Source organism: Meriones unguiculatus, chromosome 7 (assembly GCF_030254825.1).
Source record: "Meriones unguiculatus strain TT.TT164.6M chromosome 7, Bangor_MerUng_6.1, whole genome shotgun sequence".
Lineage (NCBI taxonomy): Eukaryota > Metazoa > Chordata > Mammalia > Rodentia > Muridae > Meriones > Meriones unguiculatus.
In genome coordinates, this window is record NC_083355.1 from 36,414,731 (window position 1) to 36,437,680 (window position 22,950).

Consider the following 22,950-nt stretch of genomic DNA (forward strand, 5'->3'; position numbering starts at 1 on the left):
ACATGGGTCAGTGGTAGAGTGTGCCCTAAGGCCTGGGTTGAATTCAGGCACTACAGAAAAGCAAAATCTAGTGGTTAAGTTGCTGAATTTACCCCCTTGTCAAGTTTTGACCCATTTGAATGACTTGGGATGATAGTAAGAATACTGATCACTTAATAGTGATTGGGGACTATCCAATCCCTTGGGCTGAGGGAAGCCCATATTGAGGTAATTAATTAAGCGGCCCATCCTTCCTTAGGGAAAAGACCTTGGATTGGTCATTCTTCAAGCGTGTACTTTAGAACAAAAATGGGAGCTCCTATTTCTCAGAACTGTTGATTTTAAATTTTATTAGTATTGTTCTTAGATAGACATTTGTGCCCGGGTGTGTGTCTGTCTCTTTGTATATATGTATGTATGATGTGCACATATATCTTAAGGTCAGAGGGTAACCTCAAGTGTCATTCTTTGGGTGCTGCCCTTCATTTTTCTTGAGACTCTCACTCTAGCCAGAACTTGACAAGTAGACTAGATAGCCAGTGAGCCCTGGGGATGCGATTGTCTCCATCTTCCAGGAATTGTAAGTATGTACCACTGAGCCCAGCTTTTCTGTTGTATGGGTTCAGGTTAAGAACTTTACCAGCTGAGCTGTTTTCCCAGCTCCCCTTTCCCATTTTAAAAATGGAGACATAGCTTAGGGTCTCAAACTTGCCTTATAGCCAAGGATGATTTGGAATTCCTGATTCTAGTCTCACCTCCTGGCTGCTGCATTTACTGGGGTACACTTCTTTCCACCCCCTTCCTCCACACTGGAAATTGAGTGTTGTGAACTGTGTGATACACAATTAGATGCACTGGAGATCAAGGGGATGTCTTCCTAGCAGCACCACAGAGGTGCCTTGTTTATGATTCTGAGCAGTAGATTTCTCTGGAAGCGTGACCATGGCTAGCATATGTTGCTCCCAGCAGTCTCATAGAACAATGAGTGAAGGGGTCCAGGAGCCTGAGAAGACTTAGAAAAGAACAAGAAGGAACTTCTTTTTTTAATGTTTATTTATCATGAATATGTCTGTCTGCATGTACCTTTGCACACCAGAAGGCACCAGATCTCATTATAGATGGTTGTGAGCCACCATGTGGTTGCTGGGAACCGAACTCAGAACCTCTGGGAAGAACAGCCAGTGCTCTTAACCTCTGAGCCATCTCTCCAGCCCCCAAGAAGGAACGTTTAAGCATACTTGGCACACAAGAGCACAAACTGATGGGAATCAGGACGTTGATTCAAGTTTGGGCTTGCGTCTGAGTCACTGTGGAATCTTGGGCAAGTCCTTAGAGTCCTGCTTGCTGTTTCTTTGTGTCCCAGATCAGTGAAGAATGAGTGGCACTGATTAGTCAGGGTCTACATGTCTGTTGTGAATGGTGGTGTGCAATGCGGGGTGGTATTACTGTCCCATACCATTACACTCTCCATATGACTGCGTGTCGGCAGCATTCCTTTCAGGCTTCCTCACTCACAGTACTGGAAGAAATATGGACTTAGGCCAACAAGCCCTTTCGTTGTGACCCAAAGATTTGCATTGATTCATGGAATTTACCCAATAAAGTTGGCTTTATGGCCCATTATAGAGGCATGGGATACAATAGAGGGATAGTTAATTGCATTCCAAGTATACCAGAAGGTTCTCAGCATGAGCCCAGGAAAAGCTTGTTCTGTGAAGCAATGTCTGAGGAAAATAAGGAAGTTCTCATAAATGGTACCATCTCCTACCTTCTTGAAGTAAGCTATTACTGGTTCAGAAAGAAACATAGAGGACGCATTAACTCGGCGCTCTGCTCTTGTGACATTGTGAGATTTCCAGGCAGATGCTTAGTAAACCCAATCCTCATCTCCTACCTCCCATCTCCCTCATCTCCCTCCCTTATCTCCCTCCCTCCCCCCCTCTTTTTGAGACATGGCTTTTCTGTGTAGCCTTGGCAGTCCTGGAACTCACTCTGTAAACAGACTGGCATCGAACTCTAAGGTCCACCTGCCTCTGCCTCCCAAGTGCTGGGATTAAAGGCGTGTGCCACTATAAGGCCCAGGCCTCACTCCTTTCATCTGTGGAAATCTTTCAATATGTAGATAGCCCCCCTTTTTAAGATTTATTTACGAGTGTTCTGTCTTCATACACACCTACATGCCAGAAGTGGGCATCAGATCCCAGTATAGATTGTTGTGAGCCACCATGTTGTTGCTGGGAATAGAACTCAGGACCTCAGAAGAGCAGACAATGCTCTTAACTACTGAGCCATCTCTCCAGCCTCAATAGCCCCTTTCTTAAGTGTCCCAGGGTCCTAAACTTATGGATGGATCATCTTTCTGCTTATTATTCCATAACCCAGGCAAGCTGGAGGCATCAGACTCTGTATGCTGAGTCAGTTTTTGCAGTGCTTCTCAGGGTTACAGGTTAGTCTAGTTTGTGCTCCTTCTGGCTGTTTGGTTTTGGTCTAGCTCTGTAGACAAGGCTGGCTTAGAACATGCTGTGTAGACCAGGCTGGGTTGGGATCCTGATGTGTCTGTCTGCTTTTCATTCATATGCCACCATACCAGACTTTTAATGCCATATCTGTGGAAAACTAATTTCATCAAGGTTTCTCTGTCAGAGCATATGTCTTTTTATTTTATTTTATTTTTAATTTAAATTCCCAGGTTTAGGCACTTAACTGTGTACCAGAGATCCAGCTGGTCTTTTTGCATTCACTTGTTACTGCTCCTCATTTCATAGAAATTCAGCGTGGAAAGGTCAAGTACTCGCCTGCTATATACAGTCTGTTTTTCGCACTGCACACTACTCTCTAGTTGTTGTTGGTTTTCTGAGGGGATAATGTTTGTTTACTTGTATGTGTACAGTCTGTGTGTGCAGGCATGTACACCATGACACTAATATGGAGGTCAAAGGACAACTTCCAGGATTTGCTTCTCTTCTTCCACCATGTGGATTTCAGGGATCAAACTCAGATTGTCAAGTTTGGAGGTGTGAGTCTTTACATACTGAACCATTTTACTGGCCCTTATTTATTTATCTCTTTTTGTTTATTGAGTTAGGGTTTTACACTGTAGCCTAAGCTGGCCTCAAGTTTATGGCCATTTTTCTGTACTGGCCTTCCCAGTGCTGGGATCACAGGCAAGAACCACCACACCTACCACATCCAGCCTTCACATCGTTAGGATTTTGTTACTGTTCTTTTCTTGGCTCACATTTTTCGCCTTGTGTAGCCACACCACAAGGAGGTGGGAATAGAAGTGTTCCCTTTTTACATTCAAAGACTGGCTTCCTGACAGCCGACTTTAACCATCAGGTCACATAGCTTTCGTTTGTAGAATTATTTTTGTGCATCTTGACCAAAAGCTTGCAGGGGTGGGATGACAGTTTTTATTTTATTTACTTGGTTTGTTTTTCAAGACAGGGCTCTGCTATTTATCCAATACTGCCCTGGAACTTACTCTGTAGACCAGGCTGCCCTCAAACTTTTCATGTGCTGGGATTAAAGGTGTGTGCCACCACATCTGGCCCTATTTTATTATGTTTCTGAGGGAACAGCACTTTATTTTTTTAAACTTTGGGGGGTGTGTGTGGTGTGTGTATGCGTGTATGCATGCATATGTGTGTGTGTATACATGAGAAGGCCAGAGGAAGATGCCGGGTGTCTTCCTTTATCACTATCCCCTTACTTTTTGAGACACTGTCGCTCATTGAACCTGAAACTCCCCATTTTGGCTAGGCTAGCTGTCAGCAAGCTCCCAGGATCTGTCCAGCTCTGTTCCTCCAGACCTAGAGTTACAGGCATATGCAGCCATGCCCAGTTTTTACATGAGTTCTAAAGATTTCTTTCAACTCAGGTCCTTTTGTCTGTAGCAATCACTGTTACCCACTGAGCCATCTCCCTAGCCTCTTAATTTTTTTTTTAACACACCTTTAATCCCAGCAGTCACAAGGCAGAGACAGGAGGATCTGTGAGTTTGAGGTCAACCTGGTCTATGTAGTGAGTTCCAGGACTACATAAATATCTTATCTCAAAAGCCCCCTAAAGAGCTTTATTTTTACTATTTTTAATTATGAATATTTACTATTTTTAACCTGTGTGTATGTGTGTGTATGTGTCCATATGAGTGCTGGTACCTACAGAGGCTAGAGGTGTCAGGTTCCCCAGGAGCCTGAATTTTAAGCCATGTTGAGCTGCCAGACTTGGGTGTTAGGAATTCTCTGCAAGAGCTCATGACCACTGAGCCATCTCTCCAGGCTTGCCCCTTGGTTTCCTGAGGCAGCCTCTCAGGTAGCACAAACTGACCGCAGAATGACCTTGAACCTAATCCTCCCGCCTTAGCCTTCCCAGTGCTGGGATTGCAGGTGTGACTTGGAAAGCTTGCTTCTGGGCATCACCTGTTTGTGCCCTTGCAGTGAGGGTTTTGATTGGCCTCTCTGCTGTTTAGTCCTCTCAGTTGATTTTCTTGCCAAGCAAGCAGTAAGTGCCTTCTGTCAAGAAAACAGAAACATGTTGCTAGCTATTTTGAACAATGTTAGAAATACATTGCAGTGGGAAGGAGCTGCCTCTGTCTTCTGCCCACTTCTTGAAATATTTTAAGGCCAGCCATTTGGAAACTATCAGTCCCCAGTGTAATCACAGAGCAACTGTTCTTCCCCGAGAGCTGAGAGTTCAGGGCCTTGTGTCAGTGGGTGGTGGGTTCTGGGTGGTTCTGTTCAGTGGTCTCTGGCCAGTTTGTCTGGCTCAGAGTAGAATATGAACTCATGATTCTCAGTGTCTCGGAGCCTGCCTTCTCATTTACATCCTGCCCTGCATCTCCCTGGGTTGTTCATACTGTTAAGATCTTGCAATCTCTGTTGCTGAGTGTGCTTTATAAGGAAAGAGGTTAGTTTCAAATACTAATTTTTCTCTGGAAGGATTCCAGTTCTCCTCCCATTGCTGCTCTTTCTTTTCTTCCCTTGTTGCCTGGAGCCAGTGGCACTGACATGATTGGGCAGTAGAACCAGTGGTTAGAAGTATTTAGAGATTATTTTTGTAGTGCAGTCCTAAGGTTTCTTCTGTTTTAATTTAGCATTCCTACACAAGTCTTGGGAAACAACACAGTAAAGTTAGCATTTTACAAAATTACAAAAATGTTTTTATCAAAATTAGCCTTAATTTGCACTGATCTTCAAGATACTTCTTTTCTATAGAATTTAACTGAATGGATAGATAAATGACGTGAAGGACTTAACTTAAGTGGGAGTTCTCCTGAGTATTTCTATTATAACTTTTGCTCCCTTCTGTTTGGAATTATTACTTCTCAGTCCTTCCATTCTCATAAGAAACTTCATTATAGACTCTGTATGTGGTCATACTGTATGTCAGAGACACTTCCTCTCTTCCTTTTTCATACTTCTTTCCTTTCCACAGCCTGCCTACCAACCATCTGTTAAACAAAGGCAGGGTGTGGATTGGCCTGTGGTATCAGGACTGTTACATAGAGCAAGCCCCAAATCAAGAACGATTTCATTCTTAAAAGTTTGTAATGCTGAGTGTGATGGCACATGCCCTTATTCCTAGCACTGGGGAAGGAAAAACAAGTATATCTCTGTGAGTTCCAGGGCAACCTTCTAGGCCAGTCAGGGTTACTTAGTAAGATTGTCTTAAAAAAAAAAGAAAGAAAGAAAAGAAAAAAGAAAGAGAAAACAAAAGGGGGTGGCAATTTTGTTACCTAAAGGGTTTGGAAATTCATCTTCTGATTTTTTTTTTTTTTATTTATTTATTTTCCTGTCAAGCTTTCACATAGCACACACAGGCTGGCCTGGAATGCTAATGCTCCTGTCACCATTTCCCAAGTGTTAGGATTGTATGTGTGTAACACTGTGCCTAGGTAAAATTTATTATCTTGCCCCCAGCCTACCAGGATTGTCCAGAGCTGGAGACTTTTGTTTGCCTTGCTTTCATACAGGGGAAGAAATTGCTGATTCTTATGAACCATTATATGCTGTTCTCTCACTTCAGCGGTTGTTTTTTGTTTTTGTGTTTTTTTTTTTCTCCTTCTAGTTTAAGTAGAAATGGGGGTTTCAGACTGTTCTGTGGAAGGACCCTTGGGGACTGCTGCTGGGAAAGGTAGCTGGGCCTAGAATAGGAGGCTGTGCTGGATGAGATCTGACTTACTCTGCTAAGTAAGATTTTGTTTGAAAACAGTGTTTAAAACTAATAGAAGGTGACTCATTGCCGTCCTGGGCTAACCTTGAATGTGGACCTCTATACCAAGGGTGAGGATGAGATTGCATTGCTTTTGAATCACCAGCATTCCAGGGGCTCTGGGCTGCATTTTAGAATAAAGCTTGTTTGTTGAAAGATAAATGTATATTCCCATACATAGTCAAATTCGTTGCTAGAAAGACTGGTGTATTTTTGAAGATTATAATTACCTGACACTTGGATTGTGCACTTTGGTTTTTCAGGGCACATAGTAGGTTGCTCAGTGGTGCTGGGGCTTCTTCCTTCCGTGAATGTGTTCAGTGATGAAAAAATCCAAACACCACACAATGTTTACGCAAAGCTTAAGGACATAACAAGTTCCTAAGATAGTTCCAGAGTGTACTGAAGTCATTAAATTAAGATGCTTTCAGACTCAACGAGAAGAGTGGTTATTAAGCAGCGTAATGCTAAGTTATGTGCTGCTCATGGTTTCTTCTATAATTGTTAATAATTAGCCCTCATTTTTTTAACCCTGGAGGTCTTCTAATTATAAACTGCCTGTGGGGTTTTTTTTAACTTTTTTTTTTAATTAACATATTATTAATAAACCAGGTTTAGGATAGGACTAACAGAGAAAATAAAGCTACTAACAGACAACACATGGAAGGTTCTCCCCCCCCCCCCCCAGACAGGGTTTCTCTGTGTATCCCTGGCTGTCCTGGAACTCAGTCTGTAGACCAGGTTGGCCTCACACTCAGAGATCTGCCTGCCTCTGCCTCCTGAGTGCTGGGCTTATAGGTGTGTGCCATTTAGAATACAGAACTCAGCACTGTAGACAGTTACTGTTACCCACCTGAAAATACTACACTCAGCATTCCAACACTGTCCATCAGGGCCGTCCTGTCATTGTCTCTTGGGCTTAACCCTGTGTAGTTACATCAGTACTTGTTTCTTTAATATATAGCTGGAGGTTATATGTGGTACAGCACTTGCCTGGTCTGGGTTTGTTTGCCAGTGCTACTAAAATAATGATAACAATTGTTACTATTTATGATGAAGAGGAAATGTTTTTCATAGAATAGTAAAGTTTGGGTAAACCAAGCATGGTGGTACAGCGCTTAGGAGGCAGAGGCAGGACAGGGTGTCAAGTTCAAAGCCAGCCAATATATATATCAAAATTCTGGGTCAACACCTTCCCTTAAAAGTAATTTTTTTACAGAGATTTTTTTTTGTCTTGACCTTTATTTTTATGTTTATTACTTATATGTGTATTTTTTTATTTATAGCTCTGAAGATGGCTGTGGTAGATATCTATCATTCCAGGTTAAAAGAGAGACAAAGACGAAAAAAGTAAGTATGGAAAAGCCATCCTGTCTTCTCTCACCTTTGGACTGTTGATTGCATGTTGTCCATAGGCTTTGCTTATGGCTTACCATATAACCTTGTAGAAGACACTTAACCTCCTTGAGCCTCAATGTCTGCCTGTCAAACAATTCCAGTCAGCAATTCAAGTCTTGTTTTACTCCTCTGATGTTCTGTGGGTATGATGAATAATGTGAGGAAACTGTTTAAGCTCTTTGAAAAAAAGAAATAAGACCAATTTTAAATGGGTTTGGTTGGTTATGTTGGTTGGTTGGTTGGTTAGTTTTTTTGAGACAGGGTTTCTCTGTGTAGCCCTTGCTGTCCTCAACTCACTTTGTAGACCAGGCTGGCCTCGAACTCACAGAAATCCACCTGCCTCTGCCTCCTGAGTGCTGGGATTATAGGTGTGTGCCAGTAGTGTCTGGATATAACCAGTCTTTCATCCAGAATGCTTTTAAGTAAATTCTGGCAAGTTTTAGGTGCCACTTTCCAGCAAACCAGAAATAAAACACTCTAAGCCAGGAGATCTAGAGGAGCAGCAGTGTGAGGCCCCAGGATCAATCCTCAGAAACCCCCAAAATGTTTTTGCTTTAATTTTCATAGTAGGTAAATAGATAAACAGAAGACAGACAGACACACATATATATATCAAGACTTAAAAATTATGAAATCTAAGCCGGGGGCGTTGGCACACGCATGTAAACCCAGCACTTGGAGAAACAGAGACAGGCAGATCTCTGTGAGTTTAAGACCAGCCTGATCTACAAAGCAAATCCAGGACAGTCAGGGCTCTTCTACAAAGAAACCCTGTCTCAAAATACCAAAAAAAAGAAAAAAAAAAATCTAGACCTTTATTGTATTACAGTGGCTCACAATTCAGAAAAAGGTAGGCAAAGTGTATGAATGTACAGTCATGTACCATGTATGCAGACATGTTTGTTATTGTGGCAGTACTAATTTCTAGACTCAGTTGTATCAGCAATAAAAAGCAGATTGTATTGGGAGGCACTCAAAGGTCGAAGAAGTGATCTGTAGTGATCTCCCGCATGTCTAGACAGCTTCCATGAAGTGCCGCAGAAGCTCAGAGCTGCTGCCCTGAGAAGCCTCATTGCTAGTCACAAACGTCTCTGCCATAAGGCAGAGGTTCTGGATGTGTAACCAGTGTAGTTTGCTTGAATTTACTTTGCATAGCGCTCACAGTTAGAGAGTGTTGTAGAACTTGGTTGTTGAGAGTTGCTGTTAAATCTTATATTTCATGATGCTCTTCCATTAAAACATGATCGGTCTATATTTATTTCAAGTGGCTTCAAAGTATGTTAATGCATGGTTGTAAATGCTTGATGTGTGATCATCATCTCCTTTCATGGGTAGCAGTTTCTCTTAAATGACCATTCTTAATGATCATTTCTACAAGTTGTGTTGATTATCATCATATGGACAAGTTCGCTTCTCAACAAATGTTTTTCAGCATTTGTCAGTGGTAAATGAGTCATGTGTTGAGTCCTCTGTGCCCTGGGAGTGACGTGTCGGTGTGTCCATGTAGAGCAGTGGTCCTCCTGTTTCCTAACACTGTGGCCCTTGAATACATTCCTCATGTTGTGGTGACCCCCAACCATAAGATTCTTTCATTGTTAAACTGTAATTTTGCTACTGTTATGATTCGTATTGCAGATATTGATAGGTAGGATATCTATTCTGTGACGCCCAAAAGAGTTGTGACACGGGGCTGGAGAGATGGTTCAGAGGTTATGAGCACTGGCTGTTCTTCCAGAGGTCCTGAGTTCAATTCCCAGCAACCACATGGTGGCTCACAGCCGTCTATAATGAGATCTGGTGTTCTCTTCTGGCCTGCAGGTGTGCATGCAGACAGAACATTGTATACATAATAAATGACTAAATAAATAAATAAATCTTTAAAAAAAAAAAAAAGAGTTGTGACACACAGGTTGAAAACTGCTGGTTTACAGGCTAATTCAGAAGTGTGTAGAGACTGATCTGGACCCTGATATTTCACCTCATATTGTTTCTGATGTATAATAAGAACTATATATATAGAAGACACAAATGTGAAACCTTCTTGTAAAATTTTTATTTATTTATTTATTTCGAGGCAGCGTTTCTTTGTGTGGTCCTGGCTGTCCTGGAAGTGGCTTTGTAGACTAGGCTGGCCTGGAGATCTGCCTCCCAAGTGCTGGGATTTCAGATGTGCCTTACCATGCCCAACTGAAATTTACTTTTTTTTTTTAAAGATTTATTTATTTATTTTATGTATATGAGTGCTGTGTCTTCATGTACACCTGCACGCCAGAAGAGGGCATCAGATCCTAGTACGGATGGTTGTGAGCTAGCATGTGGTTGCTGGGATTGAACTCAGGACCTCTGGAAGAGCAGACAGTGCTCTTAACCACTGAGCCATCTCTCCAGCCCTGAAATTTACTTTTAATGATAGATTATTGTGCTTTTTCATTCTAGGATTATAAGAGATCATGGATTAGTCAACCTTAGAAAGTTCCGATGTGAGTATGTGCTGACTTTTTTATTCTAAATTCTTCTAAAATTATTGAGTAGTTTCAGATCAGTGTAGGAGTATTCATAATCTACATTGCATGCTAGTTAGCATCACTTAGGAAGATTTAAAAATTCTGATGCAGGACTTGGAATGTAGCTCACTGGTAGATGGGTATCTAGCATGTTTGAGGAGACATTGATCCCCTGCACAGAAACCAAAAGCAAAACAAAACCAAAAGTGTTTGAGGCATCTCTGATCCATAGTGACAGTGAAGAGCCATTCATTTATAGTCAACAGCATTGCCTAAGAATTGGTATAGTAATTACAACGTGAATATTAATGGATCATTTTCTAGACAGTCATGTTTCGAAACTGTTAAACATAACCTTGTTCTTCAGGTTATAAAAACATTTTGGTAGGACTGGAGAGATGTCTCAGCAATTAAGAGCACTGGCTGCTCTTACAGAGGACCCAGGTTCAATTCCCAGCACCCACATGGCAGCTCACAACTATCTGTAACTCCTATTCCAAGAGATCTGACTCCCTCACACAGACATACATGCAGTCAAAACACCAATGTACATAAAATAAAAACAAACTTGAAAGAAAGAAAGAAAGAAAGAAAGAAAGAAAGAAAGAAAGAAAGAAAGAAAGAAAGAAAGAAAGAAGAACCAGTAGAGGGTTGGTGGTGTCTCACAATTGGAAGAGTGTCTGCCTCAGTACAACATAAATCAACTCGTCATATAGGGATATTCCAGATGAGATATGCACATAGTTTTTCTTGGTTAATTGTGCTTTTCTAGATGTTCTTTGTTGTTTGTTTGGTTGGTTGGTTGGTTTGGTTTGTTTTTTTTTTCTTTTTTGAGACAAAGTTTGCCCTGGCTGGCTTAGAAGTTTCTATTCTAGACAAGGGCCAGCCTGAGAGTTGTGATTGTCCTTCTGCCTCAAGTACTAGGATTACAGGCTTCTGCCTCTGTGCCCAGCTGGATAGTTTCTTATGTCTTTGCTTTCCTTGTTTTCCTGCAGTAATCCATACTAGAAATTTTGGCTGGCATTGTGTCTAATAACACAGGTTCTGCCTTTAATTCCCTTTTGTGACTGCAGTGTCTGGTCCTATGCATGGTCCCAGGCAGATTGAAAGGTGTGAGCAGGGACATCAATAGTACTTAGTAGTGGAGATGGTTTCCATGATAACAGCATCTCTTTGTGAGGTGCTTGATGCTGTAATTATGATTAGTGATTTGCATTCTCAGCTCTCCTGTTTGCATGCTGTCATGGGCAACTTAGTCATGTGAGGTTAGGAAAATATTCCTGAATTTCACTTCTTGCTTTAAAAAATAATGCCACAAACTTAGAGGTCCTTACATTTTCTGTGACATGTTGTGTTTCATTTCTTCTAGTAATGGAACGGCGGTATCCCAAGGAGGTCCAAGACCTTTATGAAACAATGAGGCGATTTGCAAGGATTGTAGGACCAGTGGAACATGACAAGTTCATTGAAAGCCATGCATGTGGGTATTTTTTGGAATGTGTGTGTGGGTGGGTGGGTGTGGGAGGGGGGAGGGAGAAGGGAGATTTAAAAGCTTAGTGAGGGCAGGGGAATAGCACAGTGGGTAAGAGTGCTTGCTGCATAAGCATGGGGACCTAAGTGTAGATATCAACACTTACATGAAAAGCTGGGTTTGGCCATGTTAGTGCTTGTTGGAGGTAGAGACAGGAGGAGTATGGCTGGGGTTTGCTAGCCAACACCTAGCTCTAGGCTCCATGAGAGACTATCTCACAAGAATAAGATGGAAAATTATATTACAGGACACCAATGTTGTCCTCTGGCCTCTGTGTGCTTATGTACACCACACATACACACACACGTTTCACTCATACTCACACACACCCCTACACACAGACACATATACACACACACATACATACTCACACAGGCACACACACACACTGCTACACACGCACCATACACTCCTACATATCAAAGAGAAAAAACTTAGTAACTTACAAGTTAGTAGATGGCTTTCGTTTGGGGGATTTTTTCTTTTCTTTTGTTTCTTTTTGTCTTTTAAAATAGAGCCTTGCTATGTGTGTAGCCTAAAACTTGTTGAGTGATCCAAGCTGGGCTCTGACTTGCAATCCTCCTGCCTTTGCCTTGCTAGAACTGCATTCTGGGTGTGTGCCACAATGGGTAGCAGTTTTTACAGGACATGCCAGGGAGCTGGGTGGCCCATATTGGTGGTTTTCAGCACAGTAGCCATCCTGCCCCATCTGAGTGGCCGTGCCCTTCCCTCTTGCCCATAAGCTGGTTATTTTGAAGCCAATTCCAAATATTGTATTATTTTGCCTATAGATATTTTAGTATTAACACTAGTTTAAGTTATGGGAACAGGATTGTTGACCCGTGGAAATAGTACTTTCATATTCCTCTGGCCTTTCTCTGATGTTCCTGAGAGCGTTCATCTTAGTTATAATTGGCTCTTCCACTATAAAAAATATTGAAGTTGTTAAGCAGGAAGGCCTAGGACTTTGAGGCTGCCTGGACTGGGGTTTATTTCTGTATTCTCCTCAGGAGAGCTGTATATTTACTTGGCTCTTCAGTTTAGTTCTAGGAAGTCTTATGTTGAGTTACTTTGATTTTCTAGAAAAATTCTTTACCACTGCTCATTGTGCAAATATTTCTTGGGAAGAATCACAGGCATTTATCTGAGCCAGATTAATTGTTCTCAGGAAACACCTTGCTTAGTTGTCATTCTTTGTGTGGTTGGTATTGAGTGACTTATTCTTTACTTCCTGTCCTAGTTTATATCATTCCTGGCATATGTGTCACTACAGAGAACTACACCCTATGGGTGGCTTTTCCTTCATCTCGTGTTTGAAAAGCACCCAGGTTGGAATGATCTGTTACAGAATAATCCAGCAGTGTGCTCTGAGTTGTGTTCTCAGCAGCAGTTTTTGGTTTATGGAAAGTGCAGTGCTTTTTGGTCCCTGTAGGAAAAAGCTAAAAAGAAACCAGGGCTTGAGCAAAGCCTTCCTGTGCAGCAGGGCCTCATCTAGAGGCAACCTGCATCAAAAAAACATGGCTGTGTAAGTAGGAAGGCTAACACAGTAGGTGGAACTGCAGCGTTTACATTTTAAAAAACAGGCTTTTGTCTGTTTGTTTTTGAGACAGGGTGTCTCTGTATAGTCTTGGCTGTCCTGGAAGTCGCCCTGTAGAACTGTCCTAGAACTCAGAGGACAGGCCTCTGCCTCTGCCTTCCAATTGCTGGAATTAAAGATGTGTGCCACCACCACCCAGCTAAAATATTATGTCATTACTTTTATTCATAAATGAAGAGAGCCAGTTTGCTCACATTTTAGGTGTCTCCTAAAGTCCTAGGTGTTGCATTTGGAAGACTATTGGAGTAGGTTCTTCTCAACTCTTGGGAGGCATTTCTTTGTTGTTTGTTTGTTTGTTTGTTTGTTTGTTTTTGAGTAAGAGTCATACTATGTAGCTCTGGCTGTCCTGGAACTCACTATGTAGACTGGGCTGGCCTTGAACTAACAGAGATCCCCCTGTCTCTTCCTCCCAAGTGAGTTCCAGGACAACCAGAGCTCCACAGAGATACCCTGTCTCAAAAAAAAAAAAAAAAAAAAAAAAAGAAAGAAAGAAAAAGAAAGGGAAAAACAGAATCCTAAGGTGAAGTCACCTGCCTCTACTTATGGCAGAATCACTGAAACACACCCAGCCACTTCCTGACATTGATTTGCTTTTTCAATCTTTCTCCTTTGCTCTTCTGGGAAAACAGTGGAATTTGAACTTCGAAGGGAAATCAAGAGGCTCCAAGAATATAGGACAGCAGGCATTACCAATTTTTGTAGTAAGTATGCTTCTACTACCTACAGTATCAAAGTGCCTGTGACTTGCAAATACAAGAGGAAATCTAGAAAACTTAAAAACAAACGAAAAACCTTTTCAGAAGAGTTTTTAGAATTTCTAGTAAAGTTTCATCTCTTCAGTTCCTATAAATATCATTAGATTATCAGGATAAAAGTAGAGTTATGGCGCACAGCAAAAAGAAACACTGCTTTAGAATTGGGAGTCTGCTGTGGCTCTCTCCCTTTCTCTCACACAGGCAAACAAACACAAGGGAGTGAAGGGTGGGTTGTGTGATTCTTATGTTCTGGGTTTTAACCTCAGCCTTTTAAAACTTATTCATGCACAGCCTAAATTTTCATTTACCAGGCTTCTATCATTTATTTAATACCTACCAGGTCTACGAATACATGTACCAGTATCTATGGGATACATTTCACCTTCAAGTCATTGGATATCATGACAAACTTATGGGGAATTGTCACTTCAAGTTAATAAAGAAATCAAAGTTTAAGGGCTGGAGAGATGGCTCACAGGTTAAGAACACTGGCTGTTCTTCCAAAGGTCCTGAGTTTAATTCCCAGCCACCACATGGTGGCTCATAACTGTCTATAGTGAGAGCTGGTGCCCTCTTCTGGCATGCAGGTAGAACACTGTGTACATAATAAATAAAATAAATCTTTAAAAAAGGAAAAGAAAGGAAAAAAAAAAAAAAAAAAGGGAGATTTCAGGTGCAGACAAATACTTGGCTCCTGGGAAAAGTTATGAGAGCAGCTGAAGTGGCCAATGTTGGCTGAGCTTAGTTAACAGGCTCTTTAGCTCTGTTGTGTTGTCCTTGCAGTCATGTGTCTTCTACCCCTCCAGGCGCCAGGACCTATGATCACCTGAAAAAGACGCGTGAAGAAGAGCGCCTTAAACGCACCATGCTTTCGGAAGTTCTCCAGTATATCCAGGACAGCAGTGCATGCCAGCAGTGGCTTCGCCGGCAGGCTGACATGTGCGCAGTTGGTCAGGGCTGGAGGAAGCACTCTTTCCAGCACACTTTGGCCTTCTTGTACATTTTTGGACACTGTTGTGGGTTCTCTGGATGGAAGAGTAGTAAGGTTTTTTTATCAATCCATCTAGAAACAACATAGAACTGGCAAGCTTAAGAAACATAACTGGTCTTTTGCAATTCTCTATTCCTATTTGTCTCTGTTTTTTGGTTTTCAAGACAGGGTTTCTCTGTGTAGTCTTGGCTGTCCTACACTCGCTTTGTAGACCAGGCTGCCCTCAAACTCGCAGAGATCTACCTGCCTCTGCCTCCCTGAGTGCTGGGATTACAGGCATGCACCATTTTACCCAGCTTCCTATTTTGTTCTTATTTAAAAAAAAAAAAAAATGGTAAATTTGAAGCTGGTTATGGTGACGCACCTCTGTAATCACAATGCTGTGGAAATGAAGGTGGCAGTACTGCTGTGAGCTCCAGGCCAAGGAAAGGTGACATAGTAAAACCTTGTCTCAACTCCATTCCCACCATGTTTGTCCTCACTTAGATGCTGGTGTGCTTTTTGTTAAAATTCTCCCTCCCTATGAATGGCTTTAGTGATGTCCCCTGTTAAAAGTCCTTAGCAAAGTTGAGGGAAGTTTTTCTCCTTGGAGTACATTTTCTTTCCTGTACAGCGAGACATCCTATAAAATGTCACACAGTCTCACCATAGCTCTTCTTGGTAAATACACCCAGTCCTATGAGGAGTTTTAAAAATTGCCTTCTTTGATATGACCTAAGTGTAAATTTCTTTGTTTTAGTGATTCTGGGCTGAGTCCTTCTGTTCTGATGGCTTCAAACTCAGGTAATGATTTCTCAGGCTAATGAAAGGGGTATTATGGGTTGTTTTTTGTTTTGTTTGTTTCTTTTTCAGAACTGAAAATTGAGCCCAGGGCCTCTCACATACTGAGCTATTCTCCTAGTCCAGAGCAAGTGTGGACTGGGATGTTTACATTTCACTGGGTTATGGAGACAAAGCTACTACCCTCCTTTTGTGGAGCATGGTTCTTTGGTGGAGTGGTGGTAATGCTAGTTCGTGGACAGCAGCATGCTGTCAGACACCTCGGTCAGATCATGGCTCAGAGCGACACTTCTTTTTACTGGCGTTTACAGTCAGGGCTGGAGTTGTAGCTGTCTCAGAGCTGCGCTGTGCTTGGAAGGTGCTATCTGAAGAGCTTTGTATTTAACATGAAACAGCAGCTCACTTGCCACAAACTCAAGGATTTCTTGTAAGTTGGAGACTTAGGGAATTTCTGCATCTGAGCTTTCCCCCTTTTGAGTTTGTCCTATTTTGAGCAAGGTTAAGCCAGTGCAGACTGGTGGATCTTGCTGACTGTTGACTGTGACTAAGTATTTGGGGAGATATTAGTTGGGATGTTCCTGAGCCAAAATTGTGGTCCTGATCACCATTCACTCCTGCCCCATAGGACAGTGTTTCTTCTAATCTGAACATTCCTCTGTCAGAAGCATAAGGGTCTAATGTGACCCAGTTGCCAGTTCACCATTCTCTGTGACATCAAACCTTTGAAATTCTCTTAACATTAGCTGTGATGGCACACAGCTGAACAAAGTCTCCATATGTTAAGGATCTAGCAGTGCTCACATATGGGCACTTGGTGGATACTTGTTTTCCTTTGTCTTACGTAATTCATTTTTACTTAAAGATTTACTTACGTGTATGTGCCTGAGTTATATGTGTGTACCATATGTGCCTACAGAGGCCAGAGAGGGTATTGGGTCCTCCAGAACTGGAGTTACATTTGTGAGTTTGCTTAACTAAGTGCTGGAAACTGAACCTGGGTTCTTTGCAAGAGCACTAAATGCTCTTAACCACTGAGTTACGTCTTCGGCCCCTCAAGTAATTATTTGATACTTGAAAGAACTGAGAAGCTTGTAAGGAATCACCAAGCAGCAGAATCCAGGTTTTATTTTATAAGCTTCTTATTTCACCACCACCACCTCATGCTAAATACAGAAATCAAAAGATTGCTAACTAAAATCACTGTACAGCTTGGTTTGCTAACTAAAATCACTGTATAGCACTCACCACTCACTATTTCTTCCTAGGCTCGTGTTAGCCTTTCCTCCTTCCTTTCTAGCCCCTTGTGTTAAATGTTGAGATTCCTGACTCCCCTTTGCCCTGAGTTGCTTTTCAGGCAATAAAAGATTGGGAGCCCAGCATCCCAGAGTATCGTCTAGCCTTGGAAGACTTGTGAGGAAGCACATGATTTTCTCTCCATTTCTAAGCATTCAGGGAAAGCCCTTAGCGTTTTTGATGTTCCCGAGAATCAGATTTTCCAGAACAATTTAAGAAGTTCTTTCCTTCTGCCTCAATCCACTGATAGTCATCACAAAACCTAACTTATTGCATCCCTGCTCACCTGAGAACTCATCCAAAGCAGATATTCAGAATAAAACCGGGGGCCGGTGAGATGCTCAGAAGGTAAAGGTGCTTTGCTATGATGGCAATGCTGGCACCCTGGGTTCCATCCCTGGAACTCCTCTGGTAAAGCTAGCAGGCTAGGAGGAGGGAATTTACACCACACAGTTGTCCTCTGACCTTACATCTGTGGCCTGTGCCACACATGCTTAATGATCATCATCATCATCATCATCATTCAGTGAAGGAATAAAACTCTTGTGCATTAATCTTTATATACTGGTCTGGCCTGGCAAGTCCAATGCTGCCTCCTGTTTGGGTTTCTTTGGTAGACATGAAGCTGACCTTGGTCTCTGCAACTTCATATATTCATAAAGCAAATATGGCATTTGGCTTGTTGTTCCAGTATGGCTCTTCCAGTTAAACATCTTTTCAAGGAAAAATAAACAAATGAACAAGCAGGGCCTTTGGTGGCCTGACTCTGCCTTTGATCTGAAGTGTAGTACTTGGTTAATTACCATGTTGCCTTGTCCTGCTAGAAGGTAGTGACAGGAGAGAATCTCTGTTCTGAAGGATTCCTCTTTCCATTTGTCAACTGTCGAGGCAGATAGAATAATACCTTTCTAAACTGGATGAACATCTGGTGCCAGAGTCCAGCATCTCCTGTTTTTTAAGGTCACACCTCTCAATCCTTCCCAAATAGTCCCACTAACTGGGGACCAAGCATTTAAATATCAGCCTGTGGGGGCTGTTCTCATTCAAATCACTACCGTGACCAAGGAGCTACCTAAACCAGCATAAGGGAGTGGGTTAAGCTTTCTGTTTCACACTTGAACAGTTACACCTCTGTGAAATATTTGTTCTTTTGCGTCTCTGTCCATAGGAAGACGAAGTGCACCCCCTTTGAACCTTACCGGCCTCCCTGGTACAGAAAAACTCAATGAAAAAGAAAAGGAGGTAATAAAAGGGAGGGGAACTGGAGGAAAAGAAAACAGGCTGATTGATTCATTGAGTTGTCATTAAAATCCATTACAGTGTCAAACCTATTTCACTGCACTTGTCTAAAGAGCACAGCTCTTGTCTGAGAAGTCTAGGAGCTGCTAACTTTGGCAAGCACCAGAAAACTACTTTCATCTTGCAGCTACCTTTCCCCTTTCAGGGAGAAGTTCATGCAACAGTATCAATTAAATAATAGCAGTAGCTGTCATTTATTGAACATTTCATGTGGCAGACACTCGACTAGACGCTTTTTGTAATCCCAAAGTAGCTTTTACATGAAAATAGGACTTTCCTATTAGAATGGTCGCTTTGAGAAGTTTTGCATTCATTCCAGCAATATAACCATCACTTAAAATGTTTTTGCAATTGTCTCCACAGCATGTTTATAAGCATAAGGTAAATAATGCAGTGTCATATGTAGTTGCACATCAGTTTTATTTTGAGACAGGGTTTCACTCTGTAGCACTGACAGGCCTGGAACTAAATCCCTGAGTAGTGCTGTTGCCTTCGACTCAACAGAGATCCGCCTGCCTCTGCCTCTCAGTGCATGCAGTGCACGAACACACCTAAGTACTGTGACTTCCTTTACCATTGTAAACACTGAATCCTCCCTGTATTGCTTTTGCCTATTTCTAGCATTTAAATCTACACGGGTGAGGCATATATCTGTAATTTTTAGCACTTGAGAGCCTAAGACAGGAGGAGACTTTATGGTCGACCTAAGCCACACAGCAAAGAGGCTCTCAGCAAAAATCTACTTGGGTGGTACTCACCTGTAATCTCAGCACTTGGGAAGGAGAAGCAGGAAGACCGGGGGCTCAGTTGCTTCATAGCTGTCTGCTATCTAGTGAGTTCAAAGGCAGCCTGGGCTACCAGAGACCCTGTCTCAAAAAAGCCAAACCAACCAACCAACCAACGAAATAACAAAAGAGCTGCTCATCTCTCGCTCCTTCCTTGTTCCTAGTGTCTGTCTCCCCATCTGTTGGTCCCTAGCATCTGTTCGTGTAAGAAGTCACGATGTAGGGACCCATAATACTCTTATTTTAGTCTTCAGAAATAATAAACACTTCTTTTGAGGGTTGAAAGAAGTATGTGTTGAAGAAAGTTACAGACCATTTTCTCAGTGTTTGTGTGTGGAATGGTCTGGAATTCTAAGCATCTTATTACTGCTTACCCATAGGACGGTGACTTAGACTGTGCCTTACTGGGTAATGAATGGCAGGTGAACTGAACTTAATGTGCTTTCTGCATTCACAGTGAAGGTGGCCTCCTCCCCATGGTAGGAGATGACAAAAGCAGAGGCTACCCTGTCTTGCCAATACCAACAATGTGTTTTACACTTAGGAATCCAGGCACCTGCAATGCCACCACCCTCAATGCCCTGCTGGGCTCTGTCATTTCCCTGACTAACGTCAGAATGGCTCTGGCATCCACCCCGGGTATTTAGCACTCAACTCCTGGGCAAGCCTGGCAGCTCCTCGGGAAGGTGTGCTGTTCCCTAACTGAACTAGACCCTTGAGCCAACCTTCACTTGCTGAAGGCTCTCTTGGCGTCACATCTTACTTTTTCCTTCCTGAATATCTGTCCAGCCACTCAAATGCTCTCATAAATATTTGGAGGTTGATGTCACTTTTTTTTTTTTAATACACTTTATTTTGGGTGTGTGGGGGTGGGGGAAGGGAGAGGCATGTGTGTGCCATGGTATGATGTGGAGGTCAGAGATACTTTGAAGAAGTTGGTTTTCTTTTTTTACCATGTGGGTCCCAGGGATCAAACTTGGGTTGTCAGTGTTGGTAGCAAATGCTTTTACCTGCTGAACCATCTCTGTGCCCTCCTCCCTTTTATTTTGGGGTTGTTATACCTGCTGGATTAAATCTGAGAGTGACAGGTGTTAATGTTGATTAAATTTGTCATGTCTTCCAGCTCTGTCAGGTGGTGAGGTTAGTACCTGGAGCCTATTTAGAATATAAGTCTGCTCTGTTGAATGAGTGCAACAAGCAAGGCGGCTTGAGACTGGCACAAGCAAGAGCACTCATCAAGATAGATGTGAACAAAACCCGGAAAATCTACGACTTCCTCATCCGAGAGGGGTACATTACTAAAGCCTGAGTCTGGTCGGCCACGCAAGCCAGAGCTACGGAACGCAGCAAGCCAGAAGACAGTGTGTGCATTCTGGAGACTTGTGTTTGAGAGGACTCTTGCTATGAAAAGAAGTAAAGACACTGAGAAGCTAAGTGTGCTGACCTTTTTCTTCTCTGCCCTGCTGTAAAGCACTCCTTTTGGGGTCATAGTGCTACGGAGAGTGCTCACCAAGTTATTAAACAGCAGTGGGCCTTCACCTCTGTAACTCAAGAATGGCAGTACCTCACCTCACAGCTTTGGTAGAAATAGAACAAAACCAAGCCACAGCATTTCATCCCAGGAGTCCAACTCAAATCCTTGCACTTGAGAGTGAAGTTCGTTGACCTTCCCATCTTGGCAGGCAGATTTCAAATGAAGAGAAGGTTGTTAGAGCACAGGAAAGCCTTTTCTTGCAAGGATTTTTTTTTAAATGCTGACATCTTAGTTTATGAACTGAAGAGGTGGGACTCTCTTCCGTGATGGTCTGTCTGAAATTTCATTTTAACTGTAATGTCTGGCTTTGTACTTTGCAGTCTGGCTGTCTGATGTGCAGTCGACTCTTGAGGAGGTGGCACCGGATATAAAATGTCTCTGTTATTTTTAGAATTAATGGATTAAAATGTTTTGCTATTTAATTTGTGGGTGTGTCAGATATTCTGGTAACTAAAGCACACTTGGGTTGTTAGATGCCCGCCTCAACAAGCTGTACTGTCTCTGCTTACACGTGTGTCCTGGGATCACCTTATTACCCTGATTTTCCCAGGATACCAGGCCCATAAGGATGAAGATGATGCAACTAGCCCAGCTTTGCTTCTATTGAGACCTGAACCCTAATTTCTCAGTGGTGAAAGGCTAGCCTGCAATAAAAGCTGCTTTTCAAACACAAGTAAAGCTGCTTCATATGAGACTCACTGGCTGTGAGGATGAGTAGTTCTGCCACATCTGAAACAAATGTGGTCCTTAGGCCACTCAGTCATGGCCGTCTCATGCCTGCTATAAGCAAAGTTGCAGGTAGGTGTCACTTAGAATCTGCACCAATCGCCCCCAGTAGCCAGTTCTTTCACTCCTTTAACATTCAAACATCCATTTGGGATGTGCTTTGTTGGGAGTACATATTCAGATTTGTAACTATTAGAAGTGTGTATGCAACTTGCTAATAGTCATCCAGAGAATAAGAAATTATTACTTTAAAATTTGTGGGCGTAGAGGGCCAAGGCCACTGTGCAAGTGGAAGTCAGAGGACAGCTCTGTGGTGTCAGCTCTCTTCTCCCACCATGGATTCTGAGAATCAAACTCAAGGCTGTCAGGCTTATGCAGCAAGTACCTTCCTTGCCCACAGAAGATCCAGCTGGCCTAAGAAGAACCTGGAATAGCCCAACAGCTTCCTTTCTTTAAGAAGGACGATGTTTGATCTTATTGGGCTGTTTGTTTGTTTTTGTTTTGAAAGAGAACATGAAGATGGGTGAGCAGATCTCAGGAGAGTTGGAGGAGGAGAAATGATTAAAATATATAAAAAAAAATTAAAAAATAAGACAACTTGTAGAAATGGTTTCCTTTCTTTAGTAGTCATTCTTAGAAAATCAGCCCGGGTTGATTTTAAACAGGTTGGTTATAAACAGATTCCATTCCACTGTGAAAGGTATTTGCTGTTCGGAGACATGGGGTACAGTAGACCCAAGTGTCTGGTGATATTTGTTGTAGTGTGAAGAGTTCATGTTGGTTAAGGAAAGCTTCCTGGGAGAAGAGGGCTTTGGAGGCAGAGATGAAAATTGAAAGGAGGGGGAAATGGCAGATGGGAGTGGGGAACTGTTCTAGACAGAGAGAGGAGGATGCTGTGTAGGCAGGAGTGGGAGTAAGGAAAACAGCCAAGAGATCTGGCTGGGACACAAGGGGCAGCTGTGGCCATTTTGAATGGGAGGATGGGAGACTGAAACCTGAGAGGGAATTGCATGCTGGAGAGTGCTTAGGGATTAGTAGACATCGCGGGAAGTAATGATGGGAAGACAAAGCTGTCATTGCTGATCACTAGACATTAGAAAGTAGGGTCACTGTTGCTTTGCCGAGCCCAACTTTGTAAAATTTCAAGCCTTGTTCTCAAATTTCTCAAAGGTCTAGCCTTATTTTGAGTAAGGAGTTGCATGTTTGGGGGCGTGGAATGTGTTTTTGTTTTTGTTCCTTTTGAGACATGATCGTACTGTGTAGCCCAAGCTGGTCTCAAACTTGTGACCCTTTTGCCTCAGTCTGTCAGGTGCTGGAATTACAGGTGTGCGCCTCCATGCCCATGCCTAGTGACTATTTTTCCCTCGAGGAACTAGAAGTTGAACAGGCAGTGCTCTTGCATTTCCAGCCTCGAGAGGAGCTGCTTCCTATTTCCATTTGCAGTTATTTTTAAGAAGCACTTAGTGAATTGGATAGGATTGTCCTAATTTCCATCTATGCTCTTAACACTTAGAGGCTACCTGGTACCAGCAGGCCTTTCATTAACATTGCATGCTTCTCTACAT

At 42.4% G+C, this 22,950-nt stretch overlaps 1 protein-coding gene across 1 annotated transcript in view; it reads left to right on the forward strand.

Annotated features, from left to right (window-relative positions):
- Tada2a (transcriptional adaptor 2A) overlaps nucleotides 1-21,081 on the forward strand; it is a 44,112-nt gene extending 23,031 nt beyond the window's left edge. The window contains exons 9-16 of the mRNA XM_021641477.2: nucleotides 7,479-7,542; nucleotides 10,027-10,070; nucleotides 11,464-11,574; nucleotides 13,852-13,923; nucleotides 14,784-14,916; nucleotides 15,708-15,751; nucleotides 18,210-18,283; nucleotides 20,249-21,081. Coding sequence (XP_021497152.1) covers nucleotides 7,479-7,542; nucleotides 10,027-10,070; nucleotides 11,464-11,574; nucleotides 13,852-13,923; nucleotides 14,784-14,916; nucleotides 15,708-15,751; nucleotides 18,210-18,283; nucleotides 20,249-20,434 — 728 coding nt within the window. The 3' untranslated portion in view covers nucleotides 20,435-21,081. The remainder of the gene's footprint in view (nucleotides 1-7,478; nucleotides 7,543-10,026; nucleotides 10,071-11,463; nucleotides 11,575-13,851; nucleotides 13,924-14,783; nucleotides 14,917-15,707; nucleotides 15,752-18,209; nucleotides 18,284-20,248) is intronic.
- The last annotated feature ends 1,869 nt before the right edge of the window (nucleotides 21,082-22,950 follow it).